This window comes from Cervus canadensis, chromosome 3 (genome assembly GCF_019320065.1).
Source record: "Cervus canadensis isolate Bull #8, Minnesota chromosome 3, ASM1932006v1, whole genome shotgun sequence".
NCBI classification, from domain to species: Eukaryota; Metazoa; Chordata; class Mammalia; order Artiodactyla; family Cervidae; genus Cervus; species Cervus canadensis.
In genome coordinates, this window is record NC_057388.1 from 86,317,462 (window position 1) to 86,342,658 (window position 25,197).

The 25,197-nt window shown below is 38.5% G+C and overlaps 2 protein-coding genes across 5 annotated transcripts in view; one reads left to right on the plus strand and one right to left on the minus strand.

The window, feature by feature from the left end:
• Positions 1–25,197, minus strand: part of GRM8 (glutamate metabotropic receptor 8) — an 850,596-nt gene that overhangs the window by 486,618 nt on the left and 338,781 nt on the right. The gene's annotated exons all lie outside the window — the stretch shown is intronic.
• Positions 16,235–25,197, plus strand: part of LOC122438915 (ATP synthase F(0) complex subunit C2, mitochondrial-like) — a 51,962-nt gene continuing 42,999 nt past the window's right edge. The window contains 1 exon segment of the mRNA XM_043464234.1: positions 16,235–16,318. Within this exon segment, the coding sequence (XP_043320169.1) occupies positions 16,235–16,318 (84 nt within the window).

The window sequence follows — 25,197 nt, forward strand, 5'->3', positions numbered from 1 at the left end:
AGTAAATTCCAAGGATTTTAGGAGCTTTATGCCAAAAACTGGATAAAAATCAAATATGTATTTCTTATTATAAATCACAATATCACAACTCTTTGCACAAATTATCCTTGACATCATTTCTTTCCACCTTTCTGGACACAAAAGTAAAATAACAATTTGGCCTAATGTAATTGGTCCTTTAGTGATAGTCCTGTGAAATTTGTTCTAAGGTTTGAACAAGTGTAATCACACCTCTTGTGACAGTATTTTCACCTCCTTATGTGGTGTACAACTGGGACTTAGCAGCAAAGTGCACAATGTGATAGAAGTGCTCTGTCAGCTTCAAGTGCACTTTGTGAAAGAGAAGATTTATCTCGCACATCACAGTGAAGAAAAAGTGTTATCTTTAACAACATGGACTAAAACAGTAAGGTTGCACTTAAACCTGTGCTTATCCCCCCTCGCCCCACCAAACATTTTTTGTCTATCAAATGCTGCTTCATCCTTAAACGTACTCTGAAGAGCAATGAAATGAGGGAATGAAAGTCCTGGTACAGAAGCGGCATAAGGTCCAGGCTGCTCCCATTTGACCCCTGAGTGTGGCAACAGGTGTGGGTCAGAGAGTGCCTCTCCTGCCTGTCTCCACGTGACTCTGAAAGCTTCTGATGCTCAGGAGGCAGGTTGGGCTGGGCTGGGTTCCTTGGGTCCATACAGACTAAAATGCAGTCATGAAATGCAGCCCACTCTAGTTTTCCTGGCTGGAGAATGCCATGGACAGAGGAGCCTGGCGGGCTACAGTCTATAGGGCTGCAAAAGAACTGGATGAGACTTAGCCACTCGAGTGTTCCGGGAAACGTTGACTGGAACCACCTACCCTGACCAGACACCATAGTGACCATTTGCATGAGTTACTTTCTGACAGGAGGTCTTGGTAAGAAACACGGAACTAACAAATCACCACCAACAAGAAGAATTCAGAAAAGGTCAAAAGGAGATACCACATGTACTACTACCTCCCAGAATCCTTCTTGCTAGCATCCATCTTGGCTGAACAATGTGTGCGCCAACAAAAAGGAACTTGAGTCAGAATGATTGGCCAAAGATAATCCAGAAATCAATCCCATCACCGTAAAACCCAAGACTGAGAGCGACATGGCAGAGCAGTTCTCCTGGGTTCCATTACACTAGTGCTCTCCACCTGTGTGCCCCTTCCCAACAGTCTTTTGCTTTCTCAGCACATGCGTCTCTTTGGACAATTCATTCCCAAGTGTTAGACAAGAGCTCACTCTCGGACTCTGGCAGGGGTCCTCCTTCCTGCAACAAAACAGCCACTTGGCCACAGCCCATCAGAGATCCAAACGTATGCTCAGAGGTACAGTGGTGTGACAGTTATGAATGTCATCCCAGAGCTAGACTTCCTGGCTCCAAATCCTAGCCCTTCTCTGACTAGCTATGTGACACTGGGTAAGTCATGTGATATCTCTGTGCCTCTGTCCCTCAATCTGTAGTATTAAGAGCTCCCAATGGTTATTGTGAAGGGACTAAATAATCTCTCAACAGATTCATTCTTTCCCTCAGAAAACACATTAGTTGTAAATCATTTAAAATAGAAAGGTGGTAATGATAACCTTATATGCAAAACAGAAAAAGAGACACAGATGTACAGAACAGACTTTTGGACTCTGTGGGAGAAGGCGAGGGTGGGATGTTTCGAGAGAACAGCATCGAAACATGTATATTATCTAGGGTGAAACAGATCACCAGCCCAGGTTGGATGCATGAGACAAGTGCTTGGGCCTGGTGCACTGGGAAGACCCAGAGGAATCAGGTGGAAAGGGAGGTGGGAGGCGGGGTCGGGAGGGGGAATACATGTAACTCCATGGCTGATTCATGTCAATGTATGACAAAACCCACTTCAATGTTGTAGGGTGATTAGCCTCCAACTAATAAAAATAAATGAAAAAAAAAGCAAAGTGTAAATTAAAAAAATATAATAAAATAAAATAAAAATTGAAAACCCCAAACAGAAATAGGAACTCACTTTCACCAAGCAATATTTACCTATAACATTAATTCAAGACAACTCAAATTTCCTTCCCCAAATGGACATAGAATATTAAATCTTACTAGTGAGTCAAGTGAATGGGGATGCTAAGTACAAAGGGTTCTGTGTTAGAGGAGAAACCTGTGCCCACCACCACCAGAACTAAACTTCTGAAGTCTGGCCTTTTCCCCATCCTAAAAACTGAAATGTGTAAGGTGACATGGGTAGAGTAGATAAGAAAAACTCAGGAAGAGAAAAGAAGAAGAATAATGGGAAGGAAAGGAGGAGGAAGGGAAGGGAAAAAGAGAACAAGAACAAGAAATAAGAACAAGGAGGAGGAGATAGGAGAAAGAAGCTCAGAGAGTGAGAAGAGAAATAACATCCCTTGTGGGAAGAAAAAGAAGAGGAAAAAGAAGGAGGAAAGTCTAGAGAGAGACCATCTACACCAGCAGTATCTTTCCAGTTGGGCAAAAAATCCACTTTTCACAGGGTCAAAACAGCAGATGTGGAGTTAGGAACATTTGCAGAAGGAATACTTGACAAGGTTTAATTAAATTTAACTACTATATCATAGGCTCCCTTGATGTCTCAGCAGTATAGAATCCAGCTATAATGCAGTAGATGTAGGAGATGCATGATTCGATCCATGGGTCACTAAGATCCCATGGAGAAGTAAATGGCAACCGACTCCAGTATTCTTGCCTGGAGAATCCCATGGACAGAGGAGTCTGGTGGATTACAGTCCCCAGGGTCGCAAAAAGTCACACACAACTTAGCAACTAAACAAAAATATTGTATGCGTTTGTATTTACATTGATTATTCCATAAGTACTATTTTAGTGTGTTTTGAGATTTTTGTTTGTTTGTTTGTTTTTGCCATTTCAAAATAGATTCCCAGATACTAGGACAAACAGCATGACAGGAAGATTTCAAAAGACAAAACTAACTCCCTACAAGTGCTCACAGAAGCAGAAGATACTAAGAAGAGGTGGCAAGAATACACAGAACTGTACAAAAAAGATCTTTATGACCCAGATAACCACAATGGTGTGATCACTGACCTAGAGTCAGACATCCTACAATGCATGTCAAATAGGCCTTAGGAAGCATCACTACAACAAAGCTCGTGGAGGTGATGGAATTCAAGTTGAGCTATTTCAAGTCCTAAAAGATGATGCTGTGAAAGTGTTGCATTCAATATGCAACCAAATCTGGAAAACTCAGCAGTGGCCACAGGACTGGAAAAAGTCACTTTGCATTCCAATCCCAAACAAAGGCAATTCAAAGAATGTTCAAACTATCACACAATTGCACTCATCTCACACTCTAGCAAAGTAATACTCAAAATTCCCCAAGCCAGACTTCAGTACATGAACTGTGAACTCCCAGGTGTTCAAGCTGGATTTAGAAAAGACAGAGGAAGCAGAGATCAAATTGCCAAAATCTGTTGGATCATTGAAAAAGCAAGAGAGTTCCAGAAATATATCAACTTCTGTTTTATTGACTACACCAAAGCCTTTGACTGTGTGGAGCACAACAAACTGTGGAAAATTCTTAAAGAGATGGCCATACCAGACTGCCTTACCTGCCTCCTGGGAAATCTGTATGAAGGTCAAGAAGCAACAGTTAGAACTGGACATTGAACAACAGACTGTTTTCAAATCAGGAAGGTAGTACGTCAAGGCTGTATATTGTCACCCTGCCTATTTAACTTCTATGCAGAGAACATCATGCGAAATGCCAGGCTGGATGAAGCACAAGCTGGAATCAAGATTGCTGGGAGAAATATCAATAATCTCAGATATGCAGATGACACCACCCTTATGGCAGAAAGAAAGAGCCTCTTGATGAAAGTGAAAGAGGAGATTGAAAAAATTGGCTTAAAATTCAACATTCAGAAAACTAAGATCATGGCATCTGGTCCCATCACTTCATGGCAAATAGATGGGGAAACAATGGAAACAGTGAGAGACTTAATTTTGGGGGGTCTCCAAAATCACTGTAGATGATGACTGCAGCCCTGAAAATAAAAAAATGCTTGCTCCTTGGAAGAAAAGTTATGACCAACCTAGATAGCATACTAAAAAGCAGACACATTACTTTACCAACAAAGGTCCATCTAGTCAAGGCTATGGTTTTTCCAGTAGTCATGTATGGATGTGAGAGTTGGACTATAAAGAAAGCTGAGCACCGAAGAATTGATGCTTTTGAACTGTGGTGTTGGAAAAGACTCTTGAGAGTTCCTTGGACTGCAAGGAGATCCAAACAGTCCATCCTAAAGGAAATCAGTCCTGAATATTCATTGGAAGGACTGATGCTGAAGCTGAAAATCCAATACTTTGGCTACCTGACGCAAAGAACTGACTCATTGGAAAAGACCCTGCTGCTGGGAAAGATTGAAGGCGGGAGGAGAAGGGGAAGACAGAGGATGAGATGGCTGGTATGGCATCACCAACTCGTTGGACATGAGTTTGAGCAAGCTCCAGGAATTGGTGATGGACAGGGAAGCCTAGCATGCTTCACTCCGTGGGGTTACAGAGAGTCGGACACGACTGAGTGACTGAACTGAACTCATGTAGGAGACTCAGGTTTCATCCCTCGGTTGGGATGATCCCCTGAGGATGAGAATGGCCACCCACTTCAATATTCTTGCCTGGAGGATCCCATGGACAGAGGAGCCCAGTGGGCTATAGTCCATAGGACCACAAAAGAGTCAGACACGACTTAGCAACTAAACAACAACAACAGTATTTGAATGTGACTTTATGTTATATACATATATAACATAGATGCAAGGATGCTTTGACTTTTTCTGAATGATGGTGCTTTAATACGTGAATATGCTTATTATCTCTTTATTAGATCATTCTACTATATCTTGAAATAGGCACTTCTTATTCATCACACATCTGGCATACAGATTTCCCAGGAGGCAGGTAAGATGGTCTGGTATTCCCATCACAGTTTGTTGTGATCCACACAGTTTGGGCTTTGGTGTAGTTGATAAAGCAGTAGTATATATATTTCTGGAATGCTCTTGCTTTTTCGATGAAGTGAGTGAAGAAGTGAAGAGAAGTCACTCAGCCATGTCCAACTCTTTGTGACCACATGGACTGTAGCCTACCAGGCTCCTCCATCCATGGGATTTTCCAGGCAAGAGTACTAGAGTGGGTTGCCATTTCCTTCTTCAGGGGATCTTCCCAACCCAGGGATCGAATGCAGGTCTCCCACATTGTAGGAAGACGCTTTACTGTCTGATCCACCAGGGAAGTCCTGCTTTTTTGATGATCCAACAGATTTGGGCACTTTGATCTCTGGTTCCTCTGACTTTTCTAAATCCAGCTTGAACTCCTGGAAGTTCACGGTTCATGTACTGTTGAAGTCTAACTTGGAGAATTTGAGCATTGCTTTACTAGTGTGTGAGATGAGTGCAATTGTGTGGTAGTTCAATTCTTTGAATTGCCTTTGTTTGGGATTGGAATGCAAAGTGACCTTTTCCAGTCCTGTGACCACTGCTGAGTTTTCCAAATTTGCTGGCATATTGAGTGCAACTTTCACAGCATCATCTTTTAGGATTTGAAATAGCTCAGCTTGAATTCCATCACCTCCAAAATGTTTGTTCATAGTCATGTTTTCTAAGGCCCACTTGACTTCACATTCCAGGATGCCTGGCTCTAGGTGAGTGATCACACCATCGTGGTTATCTGGGTCATAAAGATCTTTTTTGTACAGTTCTTCTGTGTATTCTTGCCACCTCTTCTTAGTATCTTCTGCTTCTGTTAGGTCTATACCATTTCTGTCCTTCATTGTGCCCTTCTTTGCATGAAATGTTCCCTTGGTATCTCTAATTTTCTTGAAGAGATCTCTAGTCTTTCCCATTCTACTCCTTTCCTCTATTTCTTTGCATTGATCACTGAGGAAGGCTTTCTTATCTCTCCTTGCTATTCTTTGGAACTCTGCACTCATATATCTTTCCTTTTCTCCTTTGTCTTTAGCTTCTCTTCTTTTCTCAGCTACTTTTAAGGCCTCCTCATCAGACAACCATTTTGCCTTTTTGGATTTCTTTTTGGGGGATGGTCTTGATCACTGCCTCATATACAAGGTCACGAACCTCCGTCCATAGTTCTTCAGGCACTCTGTCTATCAGATCATGAGTAGGTGGATTCTTTTCACAGAGCCACACGAGTAGATTGATTCTTAACCACTGAGCCTCCAGGGAAGCCCAGGTCCAAATACCTTTAAAAGTGTGTATTTATTTATTTGTCTGCAATGAGTCTTGATTGCAGCATGTGGGATCTTCAGTTGCAACATGAAAACTGTTAGCGACAGCATGTGGAATCTAGTTCCCTAATCAGGACCCTTGCGTTGAAAGCATGGAGTCTTAGCCACTGAATTACCAGGGAAGTTCCCCAAATAACTTCTGCAAATAGGATACTCTCAGTAGTATCTCAACAGCAGCTCTTAAAGCCTGCAAACCTCAAGTTATATTCTTAGTCTACTTACCAACATTACCTAAATTCTCCTATATATTGTCTTTTGATCAGTGGTCTTCACACAAAACAGCATTTTAACAGATACTCAAAGGGGACTGACATTCTTGATTTAAAGAAGGAGCTAATAACTGAAAGATCATTATTATGTTAGCTAAATAACTATTCAAAGCAAAGATTGCACCACAACCAATGTCCAACAGTGGCTAAGCTAAGAAGTGGACTTCAGAGAATAAAAATAAAGCACCAAAAGCATTTAAAACTCCATCTTTCAAGCTAATGTAAGTACTTGGAGTGTTTCTCCAGGTAGCACATGGTAACTTTCCACAGAAAGATTTGATCTATGTGTTTAAGATATGTAAAGGTTAAAAATATAGCTATATATTTAACTTCTTGGATTCAAATAGAACTAAAACGAGAGGAGTGAATTGACATATTTTTGAAAGCAAGCCATAGTAAAATTTAGTTATTTAAAGAACTCTTTAAAAAAAAACTTTTTAACGATTTTATTGAAGTTTAATTGATGCACCAAAAAAACTTCATTTATTTAATGTATACAATTTAATGAGTCTGGACATATGCATATACTTATGATACTTTCATCACAATCAAGGTAATAAACAAATCCGTCATTTCCAAGTTTCCTTGTGTTTCATGGTCCCTTTGTGTGTATGTATGTGTGGGGGGGGGGGAGGGTAGGAACATGAAACTTACTCTCTTAACAAAATTTTAAGTGAATACCATGATGTTAACTACTGGCAGTACTTTATATAGCATCTCTAGGCCTTATTCCTCATGTATCACTGGAAATTTATCCCTATTGAACAACTTTCCATTTCCCTTTCCTCCCAGCCCCTGGCAATCATCATTCTCTTTGTTTCTATGGTTTGTCTCCTATGTGTGTATATGTGTGTGTGTGTGCGTGCACACACACACACTCAATCATGTTCTACCCTTTGCAACTCCATGAACTGCAGTCTGCCAGGCTCCTCTGTTTGCAGAGTTTTCCAGGCAAGAATACTGGAGTGGGTCACCATTTCCTCCTCTAGGTGATCTTTCTGACCCAGGAACTGAGCCCACATCTCTTGCGTTTCCTGCACTGTCAGGCAGATTCTTTACCACTGCACCACCTACATGACTTTGACTACTTTTGACAACTCACATAAGTAGAACCATATAGCATCTGTCCTTTTGAGACTGGCTTATTTTACTTAGCATAATATCTTCCAGGTTAGTCCATGTTGTCTCAAATAGTAGGATTTCCTTCTTTGTTGAGGCTGAATAATATTCCATTTTATGTATATACCACATTTTCTTTATCCATTCATCTGTCAATAGACATTTGGGTTGTTTCCATCTCTTGGCTATTGTGAATAATGCTGCAAAGAATAAAATAATGCTTCCAGATCCTGATTTTAATTCTTTTGGATAAATGCCCAGTAGTGAGATTGCTGGATTATATGGTAGTTCTATTTTTAATTTTTTTGAGGAGGCTCTATTATTTTCCATAATGGTTGTACCATTTTACATTTCCACTAACAGTGTACAAGGATTCCATTTTCTCCATATCCTTGCCAACACATGTTATATTTTGTTGTTTGTTTGATAATTGTCATACTAACATGTGCAAAGTGATATCTCATTGTAGTTTTGATTCGCATTTCCCTGATGATTAGTGATGCTGAGCACCTTTTCATATACCTCTGTCCATGCCATCTCCAGGCAAGAATACAGGAGTGGGTAGCCATTCCCTTCTCCAAAGGATCTTCCAAACCCAGGGATTGAATCTGTGTCTTCTGCATTGCAGGCAGATTCTTTGCCATCTGAGCCCCCAGGGAAGTCCCTTTCATATACATCATGGACACTTTAATGGGGAGTGTCTCTTCTTGGGAGAAATGTCTATTTAAATTCTTTGACCATTTTTTTATCTATTTATTTTTAAATTTTATTAAAGTATAGTTGATTTACAATGTTGTATTTTGACCATTTTAAAATTGAGTTACTTGGGTTTTTGTTACTGCATTGTAGGAGTTTAAGAATGCTTGTTAAAATAAATTTTAGATGATTTTACCGAAAATAGAAGACAACTAGTAAGTTGATATGCATGACTCCCTACACAAAAGAAATTAACTCTATTACCTTTTCCTGAACTAAAAGCCCATTTGGAACAAATAGAAAATAATTATAATAATAATAATGGTGTGTTGAATACTAGTTCACCATGCTTTAATATCTCATTTCACCCTTATACTATTCCAGTGCTACTGAATAAGTAGGGTAAATACCACAGACATATTTTTCTATTGTAGAAACTGCCCCCAAAGTCACACAACTAGGAAGGAATCAAATGTAGGCCTCATCATCCTAATGACTAAGTATAACCATTCTACTTTGCTATTATCTCTTATAATTGTTCCCTTGGTCATTAAATCTCCTCAATATACATAATTAAACAACATCAACAGGTAAGATAGTATAGTCAAAAATGTGAACTCCAAAAGTTTTATATCATTAGGACTGACTGAAAAACTTAGGAAAGTGGACTTTGGTCTGGTTCAGGTTGGACAAAAATTTCATTCATTAACAGCTTCTCAAAAGAGTATCCTGTAGGAGTCTTCTCCCTATGAACCCACTCATACCCACCATCACTCACAGAGTATTAACCACGTGCTTACTACATGTTGAGCGCTCTGTTGGAATCTGGAGATACAAAAATGAATAAGAAGACATGGTTTCTGGTCTTAAGGCACTCACAGTAAATAACGCAATATGTAAACAGTATGTCAATTTGGTGTAAGAAATGCTACACTGTAGGGTAGCCTAGGGATATGGGACCAAGAGAACAGGATCTAGTTAACTACGAATAAGATTCTCCAGCCCCAGTCAGTGACTGTAGGAATACATGGTTAAAGAACCATAAAAAGTAACTGTATGGTACATGCATACACACGAGGATCAACAAGTCAGAAAATATTTCAGAAGTAAGTTTATGATTGATTTAGCCAGCCAGAAGCCAGCAAAATCTATTTCTAATGGATACTACCAGGAAACATGTCCAGTACTTCTTAAGAAAATGTGATTGTCGTTAATAACTTAAATACAATGTAATAAACACCTTGTGCTTATGTAAAAGGGAGATTTAATTTTACTTTTCTACAATAAGAAACAGACAACTCATCTTGAAGTGGAAGGAATATGGAGAAAAAAATTTAAAGAACCATTAATATGGCCATTTGAAAGGAAAATAAAACATCAGTTCTAAGAACCAAGGATTGTAGTAGGGATCAATACATTTTAATCACAACTAATCAGTTTATACAAGACTTTATTTATTTCAATGTTAAAACACATCAGAACTTGCGAGAACAGTTTTTTTTTTATTTATTCCTATTATTGCAAACTGTGAATGTATAAGCAAAAGCAAAATTGCATCCTTTAGAGATTCACTATCAAACTCACTAAAACCAAGAAACATCTATACCCATGGTGCTATAGGAAATACAGCAGGTGTGTTGTAACATTTTGCATTAAATTATATCATTTATCTAAGGGGATTCTTAGAAAAGAACATTAAGCTTTCAATAATTCCAATATCATCTAAGCACAAAAAATGAAAACTGATCAGAACTGCAAATGGCAAAAGGATAACCATTTGTTACCTCATAAATTTCTGTGATACAATTTTTACAATCTCTATTCATGCAATGACTCCCAGATAAAACTCATTCTCTCTACAAATGCATTACTGTATATTTTAACCATGTACTATAGCAAGTGAATATCTATAAAATAAAAAGCAGTTTGGTTTGTGGAAAAAAATCCTGAAATATGAATAGTATTGAATAATGAATAGTATGACAGACACACTTGTCCTACCATTCTAGCAACAAGTTTACTCATGATACAATTTTCTCATTCCTACGCTGGATCATGCCCATTCGCCATCTGTACAACCCTGGGCAAACATTTCACCTCTCTGGATATCAATTTTCTCATTTCTAAAAAGAAGGGTGCTTGGCAGCAGGCAGGAATCTCAAGGTTCCTTTGAATTTCAACATTTTGTGTTTCTATGAATACACCACATATACTGTCTCCCATGAGTGCTGTGAATTATGTAAGTTCTAATATGAGAATAGAAAGAATATCACATAAAAAACAATCGCTTTCTTTAAAGCCTACAAGAGAAGAACTAGAAGAGACATAAGAAAACGTATTCAATTCAAAATTATGAAGTCTGGCTTCAGAAGTCAGAGGATGACTGGGTAACTTAAAAGCTAATTTTTACGAGTATTAGAGTATCCATCAGGTGCTTAGGGTCTGGAGACCAGTTTGTGGAAGCACTCTCATTCCGTCTCAGTTCAATGAAAAGGAAACGAGAAGGGGGTTCCGCAGAGCCATGAAGAAGATGGAGACATTTATGCAGATTTCTCCATTAATAGCTTTCATTTCACTATTCAAAAAGCCTCTCTTCTCCTTTCATCCTTTAATTTCTCTCTCATATCTTTACCTGACTCTGCTTTCCTTTGCTTCCTTTCCTTTTCTCTTCTCATACTCCACCCTCTCCTCTTTCAAAACCCAGAAAATGGTGACAGGTCACATGACACAACACCCCTCCAAGTTCGCCTGTCCCCCTGTTCTCCAAGATTCACTAGCAGGACAGAGCAGCAAAAAAAAAAAAAAAAAAAAAAGACTGTTGTGTGACCTGGAGTCTGGTTAAATATGGAAAATAGAACACATTTGTTTATCTCCACTTCCTTCAAATATCCAGTTAAATTGTTGAGTATAACATGTGGAAAACAGGAAAAAAAATGTCATCTATGTTTCAAAAGCTGAAAAGCAGATGATAATCAAGTCAGAATTAACTTACCAGAGTATAAAAAACTGAAAGGAAAACCCACAAGGGGTGGAATGTAACTGATACCAGAGCAACCACTCCACCCGGCACCAGGAAGGCTCTAGGAGTGGAAGACCAGAGGCTCCAGAAGGTGGGAGTGAAAATAGAACTCGATGAAAACCTGTGTCAGTGTCTTCCTCCAGCCCCAGCCTCTCTGCGCAGATCAGAGCATCACTTTCTGTAGAGCATGAACTCAAGCACACCAAAGACTGAGCAAGTTTCTGTAAAGTGAAAGCCTGTATGCTCAATGACAAGTCCTTAGTCCCCCTTCCCTGCTTAACATCCAGACTTTAGCTGCCCAACTTTCATCAGAAACTGACCAAAAGGTAACACCATACTGATATTCATAAATGGATATCTTCCAATTAGATAACCATGTCTACCCACTCATTTTAAAGTAAAACCACAGTCAGTGAACCTGATCCACACTTTTCAAACTTCCAAAAAGCACCAGGATCACATTCTTCATGCCACACCAAACAGAAAAGAAGAACTCAGTGGACACAGAAATAAAACATAAGAAGAAGACGACTTCAAGAATATTAATAAGCTCAGACAGAGGACATTCTGTCCATGCAACAAGAACAGGAGGCTATAAAAATGAACATTCAGAGAATAAGAAAGAGCTCATAGAAATTAAAAAGATAAGTGAGATAGAAACATCTCAATAGACAAGAAAGTTGAGGAAATATTTCATAAGGTAAGGCAAATGAAAACTTGTCATGAAATTAGCAGATTCATTCAGGATATTCAACATTCAAACTCTGAAGTCACAAACGGAAACACAGACCATTACACAGAAATAAAATATTGGAGAATTCAAGAAAATGAGTTTTTAAATTGAAAACACCTGTCAAGTTTCTAGCAAAAAGAAAAGAGAAGGAAGAGGAAGGGAAAGACCCACATGAAGAAACATTCACACAAGATTTTAAAATCACTTGAGAGTGAAAACAGATTCTAGAGAAAGGATTAGGGCTCAGAATGGCTTCTGGATTCTCAATGGCAGAACTACTGGTCAGAAGAAAATGGAGCAACACATTCAAAATGATGAGTAAAGATGAGTTTTATTTCACACACACACACACAAAAAAAAAAACCATTAAAATATAAATCAAATGCATAAGTAAAATAAAGTCTATTTCACAGATGCAGAAATCTCAAAAATCTATTTCCCTTCTACAGTTTTTAGGAGGCTTCTGTAGGATCTACACCATCCAACCAAGGAAGGAAACAAGAAAGGGGAAGACTCTGAATCCAGGTAACAGGTTATCCAACACAGGAAAGGTAAAGGGATTTCTCAAAGTGATGTCAGAGTTAACAGGTGTGGAACTGGTCTAGAGATCACCCAGTTCAGGTTAGAGCAGGAAGGTGGAAGATTCCAGAAGTATCTCAAAAAAATAAAGACAGAGTTGATGGACTGTTTGATGTGTTTGACGTATTGAAAGGATATGCATAGTTCTACCCGAGTTTGAAGATGGATTTCATAATAGATACACAGAAAACTAAAGCTGATGATATAGCAAGTAATTAATTCTAGGAAAACAAAATGTATATAGAAGAGAAATGTTATTTTAGTACCTTATCTAAAGCAATCATAACATCAAGCGCAGATTCATGACAATATAAACAATGAATATTAAATGGACCAAAATTGTGATAAAATCCTGCTGCAAGGATTGTTTTAGAGTATGCCTATGTGAACACACATGTGCAATTTGTGTATGGTGTTTATTTGTGTATGAGTTGTCATAATATTCCACAGTAAGATGAACATTAAGATGAAAGTTTAGAAAATCAAGATGTTGTGGGGGGAAATGGAGACAAAACCCAGGAAAAAAAAAACAGTCTAAAAGTAGGTGGGATGCATGAGACAAGTGCTCGGGCCTGGTGCACTGGGAAGACCCAGAGGAATCAGGTGGAGAGGGAGGTGGGACGGGGGATCGGGATGGGGAATACGTGTAAATCTATGGCTGATTCATATCAATGTATGACAAAACCCCCAAAAATAAAAAATAAATAAAAAATAAAAACAAACTATTTTAATAAAAAAAATTTTTAAAAAAAAAGTATTGAAAACAAATTTTTTAAATTCAAAATTGGGAGGACTGAGGTGTGTGATTGTGTGACTGTTGTTTTAGTTAAGCCTGGTTGTACAATATACAAAATCAGTCAGGTAAAATGCATGTGTGGGGTACTGCTTTTTAAAGTCATGAAGTAAGAAGAAAAAAAGAAAAAGAAAACAAAAGAGCTGAAAGACAGCTTCCTATATGTTAAGGGAAGCCTCTTCTGTAACTGGATTTCTCTTAAAAATATTTCTGTATCTTTATACCCAGGCCTGTATCATCTTACCTAATTGGGGGATTTGATTATTTGTTTTTTGGTGGTATAGCAGATGCTTGTTTAATCTTCTTGTGACCAAAACCCATTCAACAATGCATAGTGACAAAAATAGTAATTAATAGGAGCAACATGACAACCCACACTGCCAGAATTCAAAGCAACAGCTTTTATCTCATTCAAAGTTAACCTGTCCATAAAATGTTTCCCACCCAAACTCTACAGATATATCAATAACTGTTTCAATGACACAAAAAACCTATCATTTAAACAAAAACACAACTAATACTTTCAGTTTAGTTCAGTTCAGTTCAGTCGCTCAGTTGTGTCCGACTCTTTGCGACCCCATGAATCGCAGCACGCCAGGCCTCCCTGTCCATCACCAACTCCCGGAATTTACTCAAACTCATGTCCATCGAGTCGGTGATGCCATCCAGCCACCTCATCCTCTGTCGTCCCCTTCTCCTCCTGCCCCCAATCCCTCCCAGCATCAGGGTCTTTTTCAATGAGTCAGCTCTTCGCATGAGGTGGCCAAAGTATTGGAGTTTCAGCTTCAGCATCAGTCCTTCCAATGAACACCCAGGACTGATCTCCTTCAGGATGGACTAGTTGGATCTCCTTGCAGAACAAGGGACTCTCAAGAGTCTTCTCCAATGCCACAGTTCAAAAGCATCAATTCTTCGGTGCTCAGCTTTCCTCACGGTCCAACTCTCGCATCCATATGTGACCACTGGAAAAACCATAGCCTTGACCAGACGGACCTTTGTTGGCAAAGTAATGTCTCTGCTTTTTAATATGCTATCTAGGTTTGTCATAACTTTCCTTCCAAGGAGTAAGGAATTAAAATTTCTTTTAATTTCATGGCTGCAATCACCATCTGCAGTGATTTTGGAGTCCAAAAAAATAAACTAGGACACTGTTTCCACTGTCTCCTCATCTATTTTCCATGAAGTGATGGGACCAGATGCCATGATCTTGGTTTTCTGAATGTTGAGCTTTAAGCCAACTTTTTCACTCTCCTCTTTCACCTTTATCAAGAGGCTTTTTAGTTCCTCTTCACTTTCTGCCATAAGGGTGGTGTCATCTGCATATCTGAGGTTATTGATATTTCTCCCGGCAATCTTGATTCCAGCTTGTGGGCTTACTTTACCTGGATACTATTTCCAATTTAATATAAATGTTTGTTGTTATGTTAAAAAGAAAATGAGTTCTCTCACATAAGGATATTATTGTCTCCCAGGTGATCTTATTTCAAGGAACACAAGGAAACGATGGTCTCTGGGCAAAGTGGCCATAGGGTGGAGGGGAGCCAGTGGCTCCCAGCAGCGCCCAGAGGTGAGTATGAGCAGCTGGGGGCATTGGTGGAGGTGACTCTAGTGTTCTAACTTTCAGGCACCTGAGTTTATAGTAGTTTTGGTAGGTGTTCATTCCTACGCCACAAGAGAAGCAGGTGAAATAAGAAGCTGTCATCCAAACCCCACCAGTGAGGATCTGAAGCCTTGGCAAAGGTGGTTTCAGGAAAATATGAAAATATATAAAGGAACTCCTTGGCCAAATTTTAGCTAATCCTTCCAGAATTGAAACCTGATGAGCCCTAAATGGGAGATAAATCACTGAATATTTTAATAATCTGTGATTTGAATACATTCTACATTTTAAATATATGTTGTACACTGAAGCGCTGGAAGTTAATCTATATATCACATTTTTCCAGAAAAGATTTGCCGTGATTTCTTTTCCAGCGACCAATAGGTTGCTTCCTTTTTACCACGTGAACAAGGAGGCCCCACCCTCAGCACGCACAGGATACACGCAACTGCAAACAGCAACAGTGGGAAGGAAGTCTGCCCGCGCTGTGCCGGGCACAGGAGATGAGAGACTAGACCCTGATTTTCACAGAATTTGGGCTCCAAGAGGTGAAAGAAGCAAATGGTATTGGATTCATAACTCATTTCTTTATTTTAATACCAAATAATAAATATTCATTTTAAGTCTCACAGATTTTGTAACAGCAGCAGCTGGGCATAAAATTGGGAAAAATCACGCAACCTAACAATGTCACCCAAAAACTGTTAAATTCTTTTCCTGCATTAGTCACTGTGCAACAGGGATTATGCTGTCTAATCCCTCTGGGTGTCATGGGTGTCCCAGATACCGTGATTTATGTGAAATCAGGTGACCACATTGTTATCTGGTAACAGGTTTTTCTCACCCTCCACCAGCTCTGATCCACAGCCCTCAAAAGGGTGATATTACCTTTCTTTCATTTTCTTTAGTCATATTGACATGATATCCGTGTGGTTTATCTTTTTTATTTTAGAAAAAAAATCACTAATCTTCTTAGATGCCGACGGTGTCAATAGGAACCAGGTTCTCATCGGGCTCTAATTGGACACAGCATTGTGCAAAGAGAAGTGAATGGACATGGAAGCCTCTCAGAGCCAATTTATGTGAGAAGTTTAAGGAGGAAAAAGAGGGAGAAACGGGTCAATGCCTTTCATGAGGACAAAAATCCAGAGTCGAATTGTTGTCCTCTGGGGAAAAACATCTCCAGTGAGTGTCTGTGGGACTCAGGTAGGCGAAATCACAAGTTATGTGAGAAAAGGCAAAAAGTGGGTAAAGAGGAGGGGGAAGAAAGTAAAGAAAGAGGCCACAGCATCAGATGAAAAGGAGATGGTGCTGAATAGCTTCAGGTGGGATGTGACACAAGAGAAGTGAGAATTCAAATACAGGGCCTGTTTCTTCCTGCTTCCGTTTATTATTATTAAGCATGAAAAATAGCCAAAATAACACTGGGTTTGTCATTTTTAGAGCTCACAGCATACATTTCATCTATTTTCTGCAGCATGGTTAGCATTCAATTTATTTTTCCATGGTTGCTACCATACAACATGGGCATAAAACTGTGAAAAATTAAATAGCTCCAAAGTGTAGGTGGGCTTCTGTGAAATTTGTGCTGAATGAATCTTTAGAAAGCAGAATGCAGTACTAGAATTGCTGCACATGTGTTCTATTATTAAATAGCTAACTCTTCTAAATTGGGAAGGATAATAACAAGCAATCTTGTGGAAAAACTGAAGACCTAAACAATACAATTCTAAACCAAAATAAAACTGTTTTGCTATTTTTTTTTCACTTTTATAATTGTTAAAGTATCATTGTGACATCATAGCACAAAAACAGACGGAACAACAGCTAAAGAAGAGCATGGAAAATAATACTGTCCACAACCTTACCATCCTAGTGTTAAAATTTTTTGTCAACATATTTCAGGCTTTATCCACATAAACCCATAATTATCAGTTTTTATTAATGTGCATATAATTTTGGTGTTCAGTTTTCCACTGATCATTGTTCTGTTAGTATTCTTCTATGCTATTTCAAGAGAAGCTGCAGAAAGAACACTGGGTTTCTAGCAAGATGTGCTTTAAGACTTAGCACACATGATTTCCTTGTACAGTACTGATAGTCATCATTTTCTCAGCTATTCAACCTTCCTTGAAATTTATATAACCAATTTTACTTACTCTTCTCCTTGTTCTTCAGCATTTAGGTCATGAACAATAGTTCACAGGTCTAAGTACCAATGCAATACACACGTCCATATCATAGCTCTTCTCTTCTTTTGAAGACTATCTTTGATATAATTTCATGGCAAGATGAACATATTTTTATGCGCTCTATACTTTTTAGTGTGTGTGCCTGCCAAGTTGCTTCAGCTGTGTCTGACTCTTTGTGATCCTAGGAATTATAGCCCGCCAGGTTCCTCTGTCCATGGGATTCTCCAGGCAAGAATACTGGAGTAGGTCGTCATGCCCTCTTTCAGGGAATCTTCCCAAGCCAAGGATCAAAACCACATCTCTTATGTCTCCTGCATTGGCAGGTGTGTTCTTTACCACTAGCGCCACTTGGGAAGCCCTTTTAGTATATGCTGCCAAATTATTTTCCAAAAGAATTATACAAATTTATACTATTACCAGCAATAGTATAAATTAACCTACAGAATGAGAGAAATACTTGCAAATAATATGATCAATGTGTTTAATATCTAAAATACATGAATAGCTCGTACAATTCAATATAAAAAAAACCCAACCCAATTAAAAATGATCAGAAGATCTAAGCAGACATTTTCGCAAAGAAAACATGCAGATGACCAACAGGCACATGAAAAGATGCCCAACATTGCTAATCATTAGGGAAATGCAAATCAAACCCACAATCAGATACAATCTCACATCTATCAGAATGGCTGTGATCAAAAATAACACAAATCACAAATGTTGACAAGGATGTGTAGAAAAGGGAACCCTCATACACTACTGGTGGGAATGTAAATGGGTACAGCCATTGTGGAAAATAGTACTCAAGTTTCTCAAAAATCTAAAATTAAAACTACAACATGACCCTGTAATTCCATTCCTGGTTATATATAATATGTGTGTGTGTGTGTGTGTGTGTGTGTGTGTATATCTGAAAGAAAAAACAAAGACACTAATTCAAAAAGATCCATGTACCCAAATTTTCAGAGCAGGATTATTTACAATTGCTAAGATATGGAAGCAACTTAAGTGTTCATTAACATGTGAATGGATAAAGAAAATGTGTCATGTGTGTGTGTGTATGTGTGTATTATACTACATATATAGTATATTATACACACACAATGGAATACTACCCAGCCATAAAAAAGAATGACATTTTGCCATTTGCAATAGCATAGATGGAGGTGGAGGGTATTATGGTAAGTGAAATAAGCCAGACAGAGAAAAACAAATCCTGTATATCATCACTTACATGTAGAGTCTAAAAATACAATAACTAGTGAATATAACAAAAAAGAAACAGATTCACAGATATAGAAAACAAGCTAGTGGTTATCAGTAGGGAGAGGGAAACAGGAAGGAACAATATAGGGGTAAGGACTTAAGAGGTACAAACTATTATGTATAAAATAGCTATAAGGCTATATTGCACAACACAGGGAATATAGCCAATATTTTATAATAAATATAAAGGGAGTCAGACCTTTAAAAAGTACAAATCACTATATTGTATACCTATAACTTTCATAATATTGCACATCAATTGTACTTCAACAAAAATAACACTAAAATATGACTGTACAGCAGCCTTGCCAATATTAAGTATTTTATGTTTAATGTTTTGCTAAAGTATCTGAAAAAAGGATATCCCACCATATTATATAGGTGTTAAGTGTTAGCTTTATTATATTTTACAATATTCAGTGGAAGTTGTCAGGAGTCCTAAAAGTTAATAAAATTTTAAATTATGACCCATAGTCCTGCAAAGAATTATAGGTATCATTTAACGTGGTCTTTCACCCATGGAGAAATTTTTGCAGCAATATCTCTGATTGAAACCTGGCCATTATCCTAGACTCCTCACTGTGCTTAATTGCCCTCATTCAATGTGTTACTAAGTCTTGCTGTTTCAAACCCAAAATCCCTCTTTAATCTGCCCACTCTCTCCCTCTCCCCTGCATGGCTTTAGTTAAAGCCCTCCTTAGCCCTCCCTCACCTGGATTATTGCAATTACCTCTTCTCCAGTATTTTTGCCTCCAGTTCAATAGTTGGCATTGTGTGTGGTCTAAAATATTAATTCAATGGTGAGTGTTACTCCTTGCTTAAATACTCCAACAGCATACCATTTTTTTTTTTCCAGGACAAAATCCAGGCTCTTCATAATCTAACTCGGCCTTTAGTCTCATTTGTCACCAATAACCCCATACCCACTCAACACCTGCAAAAGTCATACTCTTACAAGCCTTTGCTTAGATACCTGTTGTCTTGCAAGACTCATCTGGAGGGTTCGCTTCTCCAGAAGACTTTCCTGATTCCACATCCTCCCAGTGTGGGCTGGTCATTGATAATTCCATCAACACAGTTTAGAAATCTCTAATCAGAGCATTTATCCCACCATAGTCACTTACTTAGCTGGTTTTCCTGGCGAGGCCATTGGCTCTTTCAGGTTAATGTTGTGTCTTTAACCCTGACTCCTCAGTGCCCTGGAAAGTTCTTCCTGCCTTTCAGGAAGAAATTGAATTCAAGGGTGATGCAGAGCCTCAAGTCCAAGGGTTCTGTCTCAGAGGGTTCTCCTGCAGGTCAGGAAGCTGTCTGAAGGAAGGAAGTTGGGAAGGAGACTGCCCGGAGGCAAAGGTGTTGACACATTTAATGGGCTTGGGCAGCTGCTTTCACACATTTTCAGTATGGAAGAATGAGTGGAAGCAAGAAAACTGGAGGGAAGAAAAAAAGGAAAGAAAGAAAGAAACAGGGCCAAGTATATTTATTTTAAGGGGAAAAGTAAATAAACAAGAGGAATGAGGGGGAGAGACATGGTATTCTATTTATTCTATAAGTGTAAAGACAATGATTAAAAAATGAGATCGTCCAATACCAAAGTGATGTAATTATGATGTTGCCTCATTTGAAAGGAAATACCATCTTATGTGATCTGTCTAGTGCCACCCAAGAGAACGTTCTGCAGTGATAGACATGTCCTGTTGCTGCCCTGTCTGGGACAGTAGCCGCCAGCAATGTGTAGTCACAGAACCCCTGCCACATGGCTGGTGTGACCCAGCAACTGTGTTTTTCATTGTACTGGATTTAAATATAAATAGAAAGCTAGCATCCTTTTGGGCAGAGGAGAATTCTATCACCCTACAGGCTTTAGAAAATAAGAAAACTTTTAAATTTAAGGTGGAAAAGGACTTAGGGGCAAGCTTACCTGTTTGGGAAATAATGAAATCACAGTCTTATTGGTCTTTGCAATTTATATGCACTTTCATGTGTTTTATTTAACAGGAGTGTAGACGCTGAAGACGCAAGTGGAGTCTGCAGCAACAGAGGCCATGATAAGGGAAACAGGGCCCTGTGCCCTTAATTGAATGTGACTCCTGTGGAGTAAAGACATTGCTGAGCCACAGTGGACAGGCAGAGGACAACAGTGACTACTAGAAATGCAGACACTGGGGAAGACTGCCTGTGCCCAGACTCAGGTCTGATTTACTAGCTGTGTGACCTTAGTCAAATTACTTAACTTCTCTGTGCCTCAATTTCCTTCTCATTTTAATGGGAACAGTAAGTAGTACTAACCTCATAGGATTGATATGACTTAACACATGTAAAACACTTAGAACAGAGCCTGACATACATGGTAAATTGCTCATTATGGGTTAGTAATTAACCAAGAGCTCAGTGACCCCCCCACCCAATACATGGTCTTTTGAAAGGCCACACAGTTCTATTCTTGGCTGGTCCTTCTAACTCTGATATGTCTTTGCCTCGCGACTCTCAAATGAGGTCTAAGACAGAACCCTGGACAAAGGAAAGTATAATGTTAAAAAAAATAATAATAATAGTCTACAACTAAGGTTTCCTTTGCTCCAGATAATCCAGTTCCAACAGACTATCAGCCTATTGGTTATTCTAGTTTATTTGCATGGTCACTTTTTCTTTCAACTTTCTAATAGGTTATAAACTATAAGTAAGTATGAGCTGATGATTCATATCAATTATTAAATTGATATGTGAATATAATATGGTAAGTGATATGAACAGGCAGAATGATTGAAGGTCTCCTACTTTTCAACTGGGAGGTACTTAGTACACACAGTCTTGCTCTTGGTTACATACTAGACTGTTCTGAACTTTCTCTGCTTTTCCAAGACTCCACCGTCCTCTTCCAGCTGTCACTTAGCCACCTCTCACCTCTCCTTCCTCCTCTCTTCAGCCAGCACACTGCTTAGTACAGGTGGATAGATGCTTTTAAAGTTTTATGGAAAGCTCTCAAGAGCAGTGGAATAATTTGTCTATAAGTAGCGCTGATGTTGAACACATTAGAACGGAGGTAAAATTTAGAATACCTCAGAAGAAAAGCATCAGTTACAATAGAGAATGATAAAAAAAAAAAAAAAGTAAGAATTTCCAGAAGTTATGTGAAATAAATTAAAGATTTTCAAGGTGTTTCATAGCTAACAAGCCACAGCATATGACAAGGGCTCCTATAATTGCTAGCAAGGAAAATGCAAGAGTATTTTTTATTTTCCTCCAGATAACAAATTCAATGATGTGCTTTGAATCAGTAGAAAAAAAACACTCAGATTGTGAAGATGCTATGAAAAACGGTCATCTCTAGGGACTTTATGAATTAATCCTTATGTGAGGCATGCTTCTGCATGCTTAGTGTGAATTATTCCTCATAAAATTACACTAGGCAGAATAGAAAATGTACTTGCAACTAGGTTAACAAACAATAGATTAACAGTATTTCACATCAGCCACAGATAACTGAAAAGTCAAAAGTCCAAATATGTATTTATCAAGAATTCATAAAACATTTATTTTAAATAGAAGAAGTCATGTTCTGTCCTTCATTTCTTACACATGGAAAACACCGGTGATTATCCCAATAATTTCAGAGGGCAGAAGTCTCACCAGAGCACTTGACTAGTGTAAATGTGTCTCTACAATTCTTCACTTTCTAGTTGGAAATGGAAAAACTCATAACAAGAAAAACACAGTCTCCTACAACAACCTGAGTTACTAATGAGCCTGTTGCTTTTCAGACAATCTTGTGCAATATCTAGACAAATGCTTCAGCCAGCACTGCCTCTGTCATCAGCTCACACTGCAATATATTATTCCCTGATGTGGGTAATAAATTACAAGTACTTAATAATTTATCACAGTTGCTTTGAAAGCATCCCACAGCACTTAGCTTCTAACTCAACAGAAAATAACTATTGACCTTCTCACCAAAAATTCCCAAGGCCTCATTTTTACAGTCACTTCCTAACATTCCTTTTAGTCCTCTTTAATTTTGACTCTGAATTTTACAATAGCATCGTACTTGGAAAGAAACTTCAGGGTTATCTAGAGTCAACCCTCCCAATGTAGGAATTTCACTAGCCTCTCCAACAGATTACTGTAAAGGATTTTTCTCTTTTCCTGAGCATCTCTGAAACATTATTTTGTTTGTCCATTGGTAGCTTGGCTATTTTGGTTTGGCTTTGTTGTGAGTCTTTCTTTAAGACTCTATTATGTTCATTGCAGCATTTGGACTTTTCTTTTAAGGACAGTGGAAACCCAAAATATGTGATGGTTAACTCCTCTCCATGCCAACACTACAGACTGGAAGGTAAGAAAGTCAATCAATGAACACATTGTTTATCCTTAGTTAATACCATATAAAGGGTGTATTTTCAGTTGGCAAACTAAAGTCAAGGTTGAGACCACACAGAGAAAGTCATAGACAACTAATAAAGAATTGACACTGTATTCATTATTTAGGAATATTTTTGAGTTGGCACAGTTAGCCAACATGCAGGACTCTGTAGAAGAATTATAAAGAAAAGGCATAATTCTCACCCTTGAAGAGTACATGATATAGCTGAGTAATATAAGCAGGCATGTGCACCAAGTTGCATTATTGAGTTCAAAGGATATCACCTAAATAGCATACAGAAATCCCTGTAGACTTGGAAAAAAGTTTAATGAATTGAGTTAATCAAAGAAAACCATTAAGATGTATGAATCTTACAAATTAAAATATATTTTTTATAAAAAGAATGAGACTGCCCTGTGTTCTGAAAGGAATAAATATTATCAAAAATGAATTTGTATAATTAAGATTGGGGAGGCAAAAAGGAAAAGTAGAGATGGATCCTTCAACTGTTTGACTAAGACTAGAGTTGCTATGAAATGAAATAGAGAAAGAGTTCAATTTCTAGAGTTCAACAGTATCAAAAAGCAGTGATGTTAAGAGGTCTGTCTGCGTTCCAGGAAACTCATTATCTAGATATCCAGGAAAGGGTTAGAATCAGATGATCATGATGCTGATGGTGAAAAGCTCAAGATTCCTTCCCTGAGGAACTAGGTCTCGTGACCTAGAAAGACCTATCCTCTCATGGGGGCGAGGAAAAGGCCCTCAGAATCATACCTGGACACCAGCCACAGCGGTATGGTGGATTAGCCCCAAGCAGGATGCAATTAATGGAAACATACTTCCCTACCTAGGAAAAAAAAGGGATGGGCTTCAAAGCTTTAAAAGAAAGCAAGCACTGGGTTCAATTAAGTTGCACACAATCATATGGGTGTTAAAGGCAATGCAACCAAATAGGAATCATGAAAACAGTTGAGCACATAGAGGTTAACGACTGGACTAAGATTATCTAGAAATTGCTCTAACCAGGTAAAAGCATAGCTGGACACAGCAAGTTCTGTCACTTGACTCAGTCTATCTTCTGTTCTCACTTAACTGGTGACTAAATCATTCTTCAAGTGTTTTTCTCTAACCCCACTTCCCTTGCTACCCACAAATAGCATCTTGTACTCTTCTTTCTAAGCACTTATCACAGTTTACAGGTTGATAAACCTTTGCATGTTGGTGGATTATGTAAGTGGGAGTTGTGTTATGGAGGTAGTTGCTAGAGTTCAAATCTGGGTTCCAACACTTATGAGTTGTAAACGTATCTCATGCCTCATGATAGTTACAGAAAGATTGAGTTAGTACATGTGAAGGTGGCAGAACAATGCCTGGCATGTAATAACAATTCAATAAATGTGGCATCAATCCGAATGGATTCATGAGAGCAGGGACCTTGTCAATTTCATCTACCATCTCCTCTGCAAGACAAAGCACAGTATTTGGGATATAGGGGAAGCTTAATGAGTATATGTGGAATGAGTGAATAAATCATCACTCCATATTCATCACCCATCAGCCTTTGATACCTATGTAGGTGGTGATGGTGGTTTAGTTGCTAAGTGGTGTCTGACCCTTGTGATCCCATGGATCGTAGCTTGCCAGGATTTCTCTGTCCATGGGATTCCCCAGGCAAGAATACTGGAGTGGGTTGCTATTTCCTTCTCCAGGGAATCTTCCCAACCCAGGGATCAAACCCAATGTCTTCTGCATTGCAGGCAGATTCTTTACCCCTGAGCCACCAGGGAAGCCCTGATACATATGTAGATACACATTCATTCTGTCTCCTTGCTCTCAAGGACTAGGACAAGACATCATTCTTTTTGGGTGCCCTATATATTGCTCATAACAATCAGACCTATACTTAACCCAGTATTTTCCTAATACTTAAGAAACCAAATTTAGAAAAATGTGGGTGGAGGAAAAATCCCCCGGAGCTCTCAACTATGCTATCAAAGTGATTTTACATTTTAAATATATAAGAATTCATAATTTTAGTATATATTTAAGAAAGGCAAAGAAATAGCCAATCCCTCTTACTTATCAACTGTGAGTCTTTCAGCCACAAAATGTAATTATTTAGCTGTGCACTAAATCATTCATAAAAGTATTTAGGGATGGGTCTCCACAGCATGCTTGTGACTTTCTAAAATTGATTTTAATAATGGTATACACAGAGGTTAAACCACAGAGTTAAAAATGAACATACCAGTCATTTCTAGGCCAGA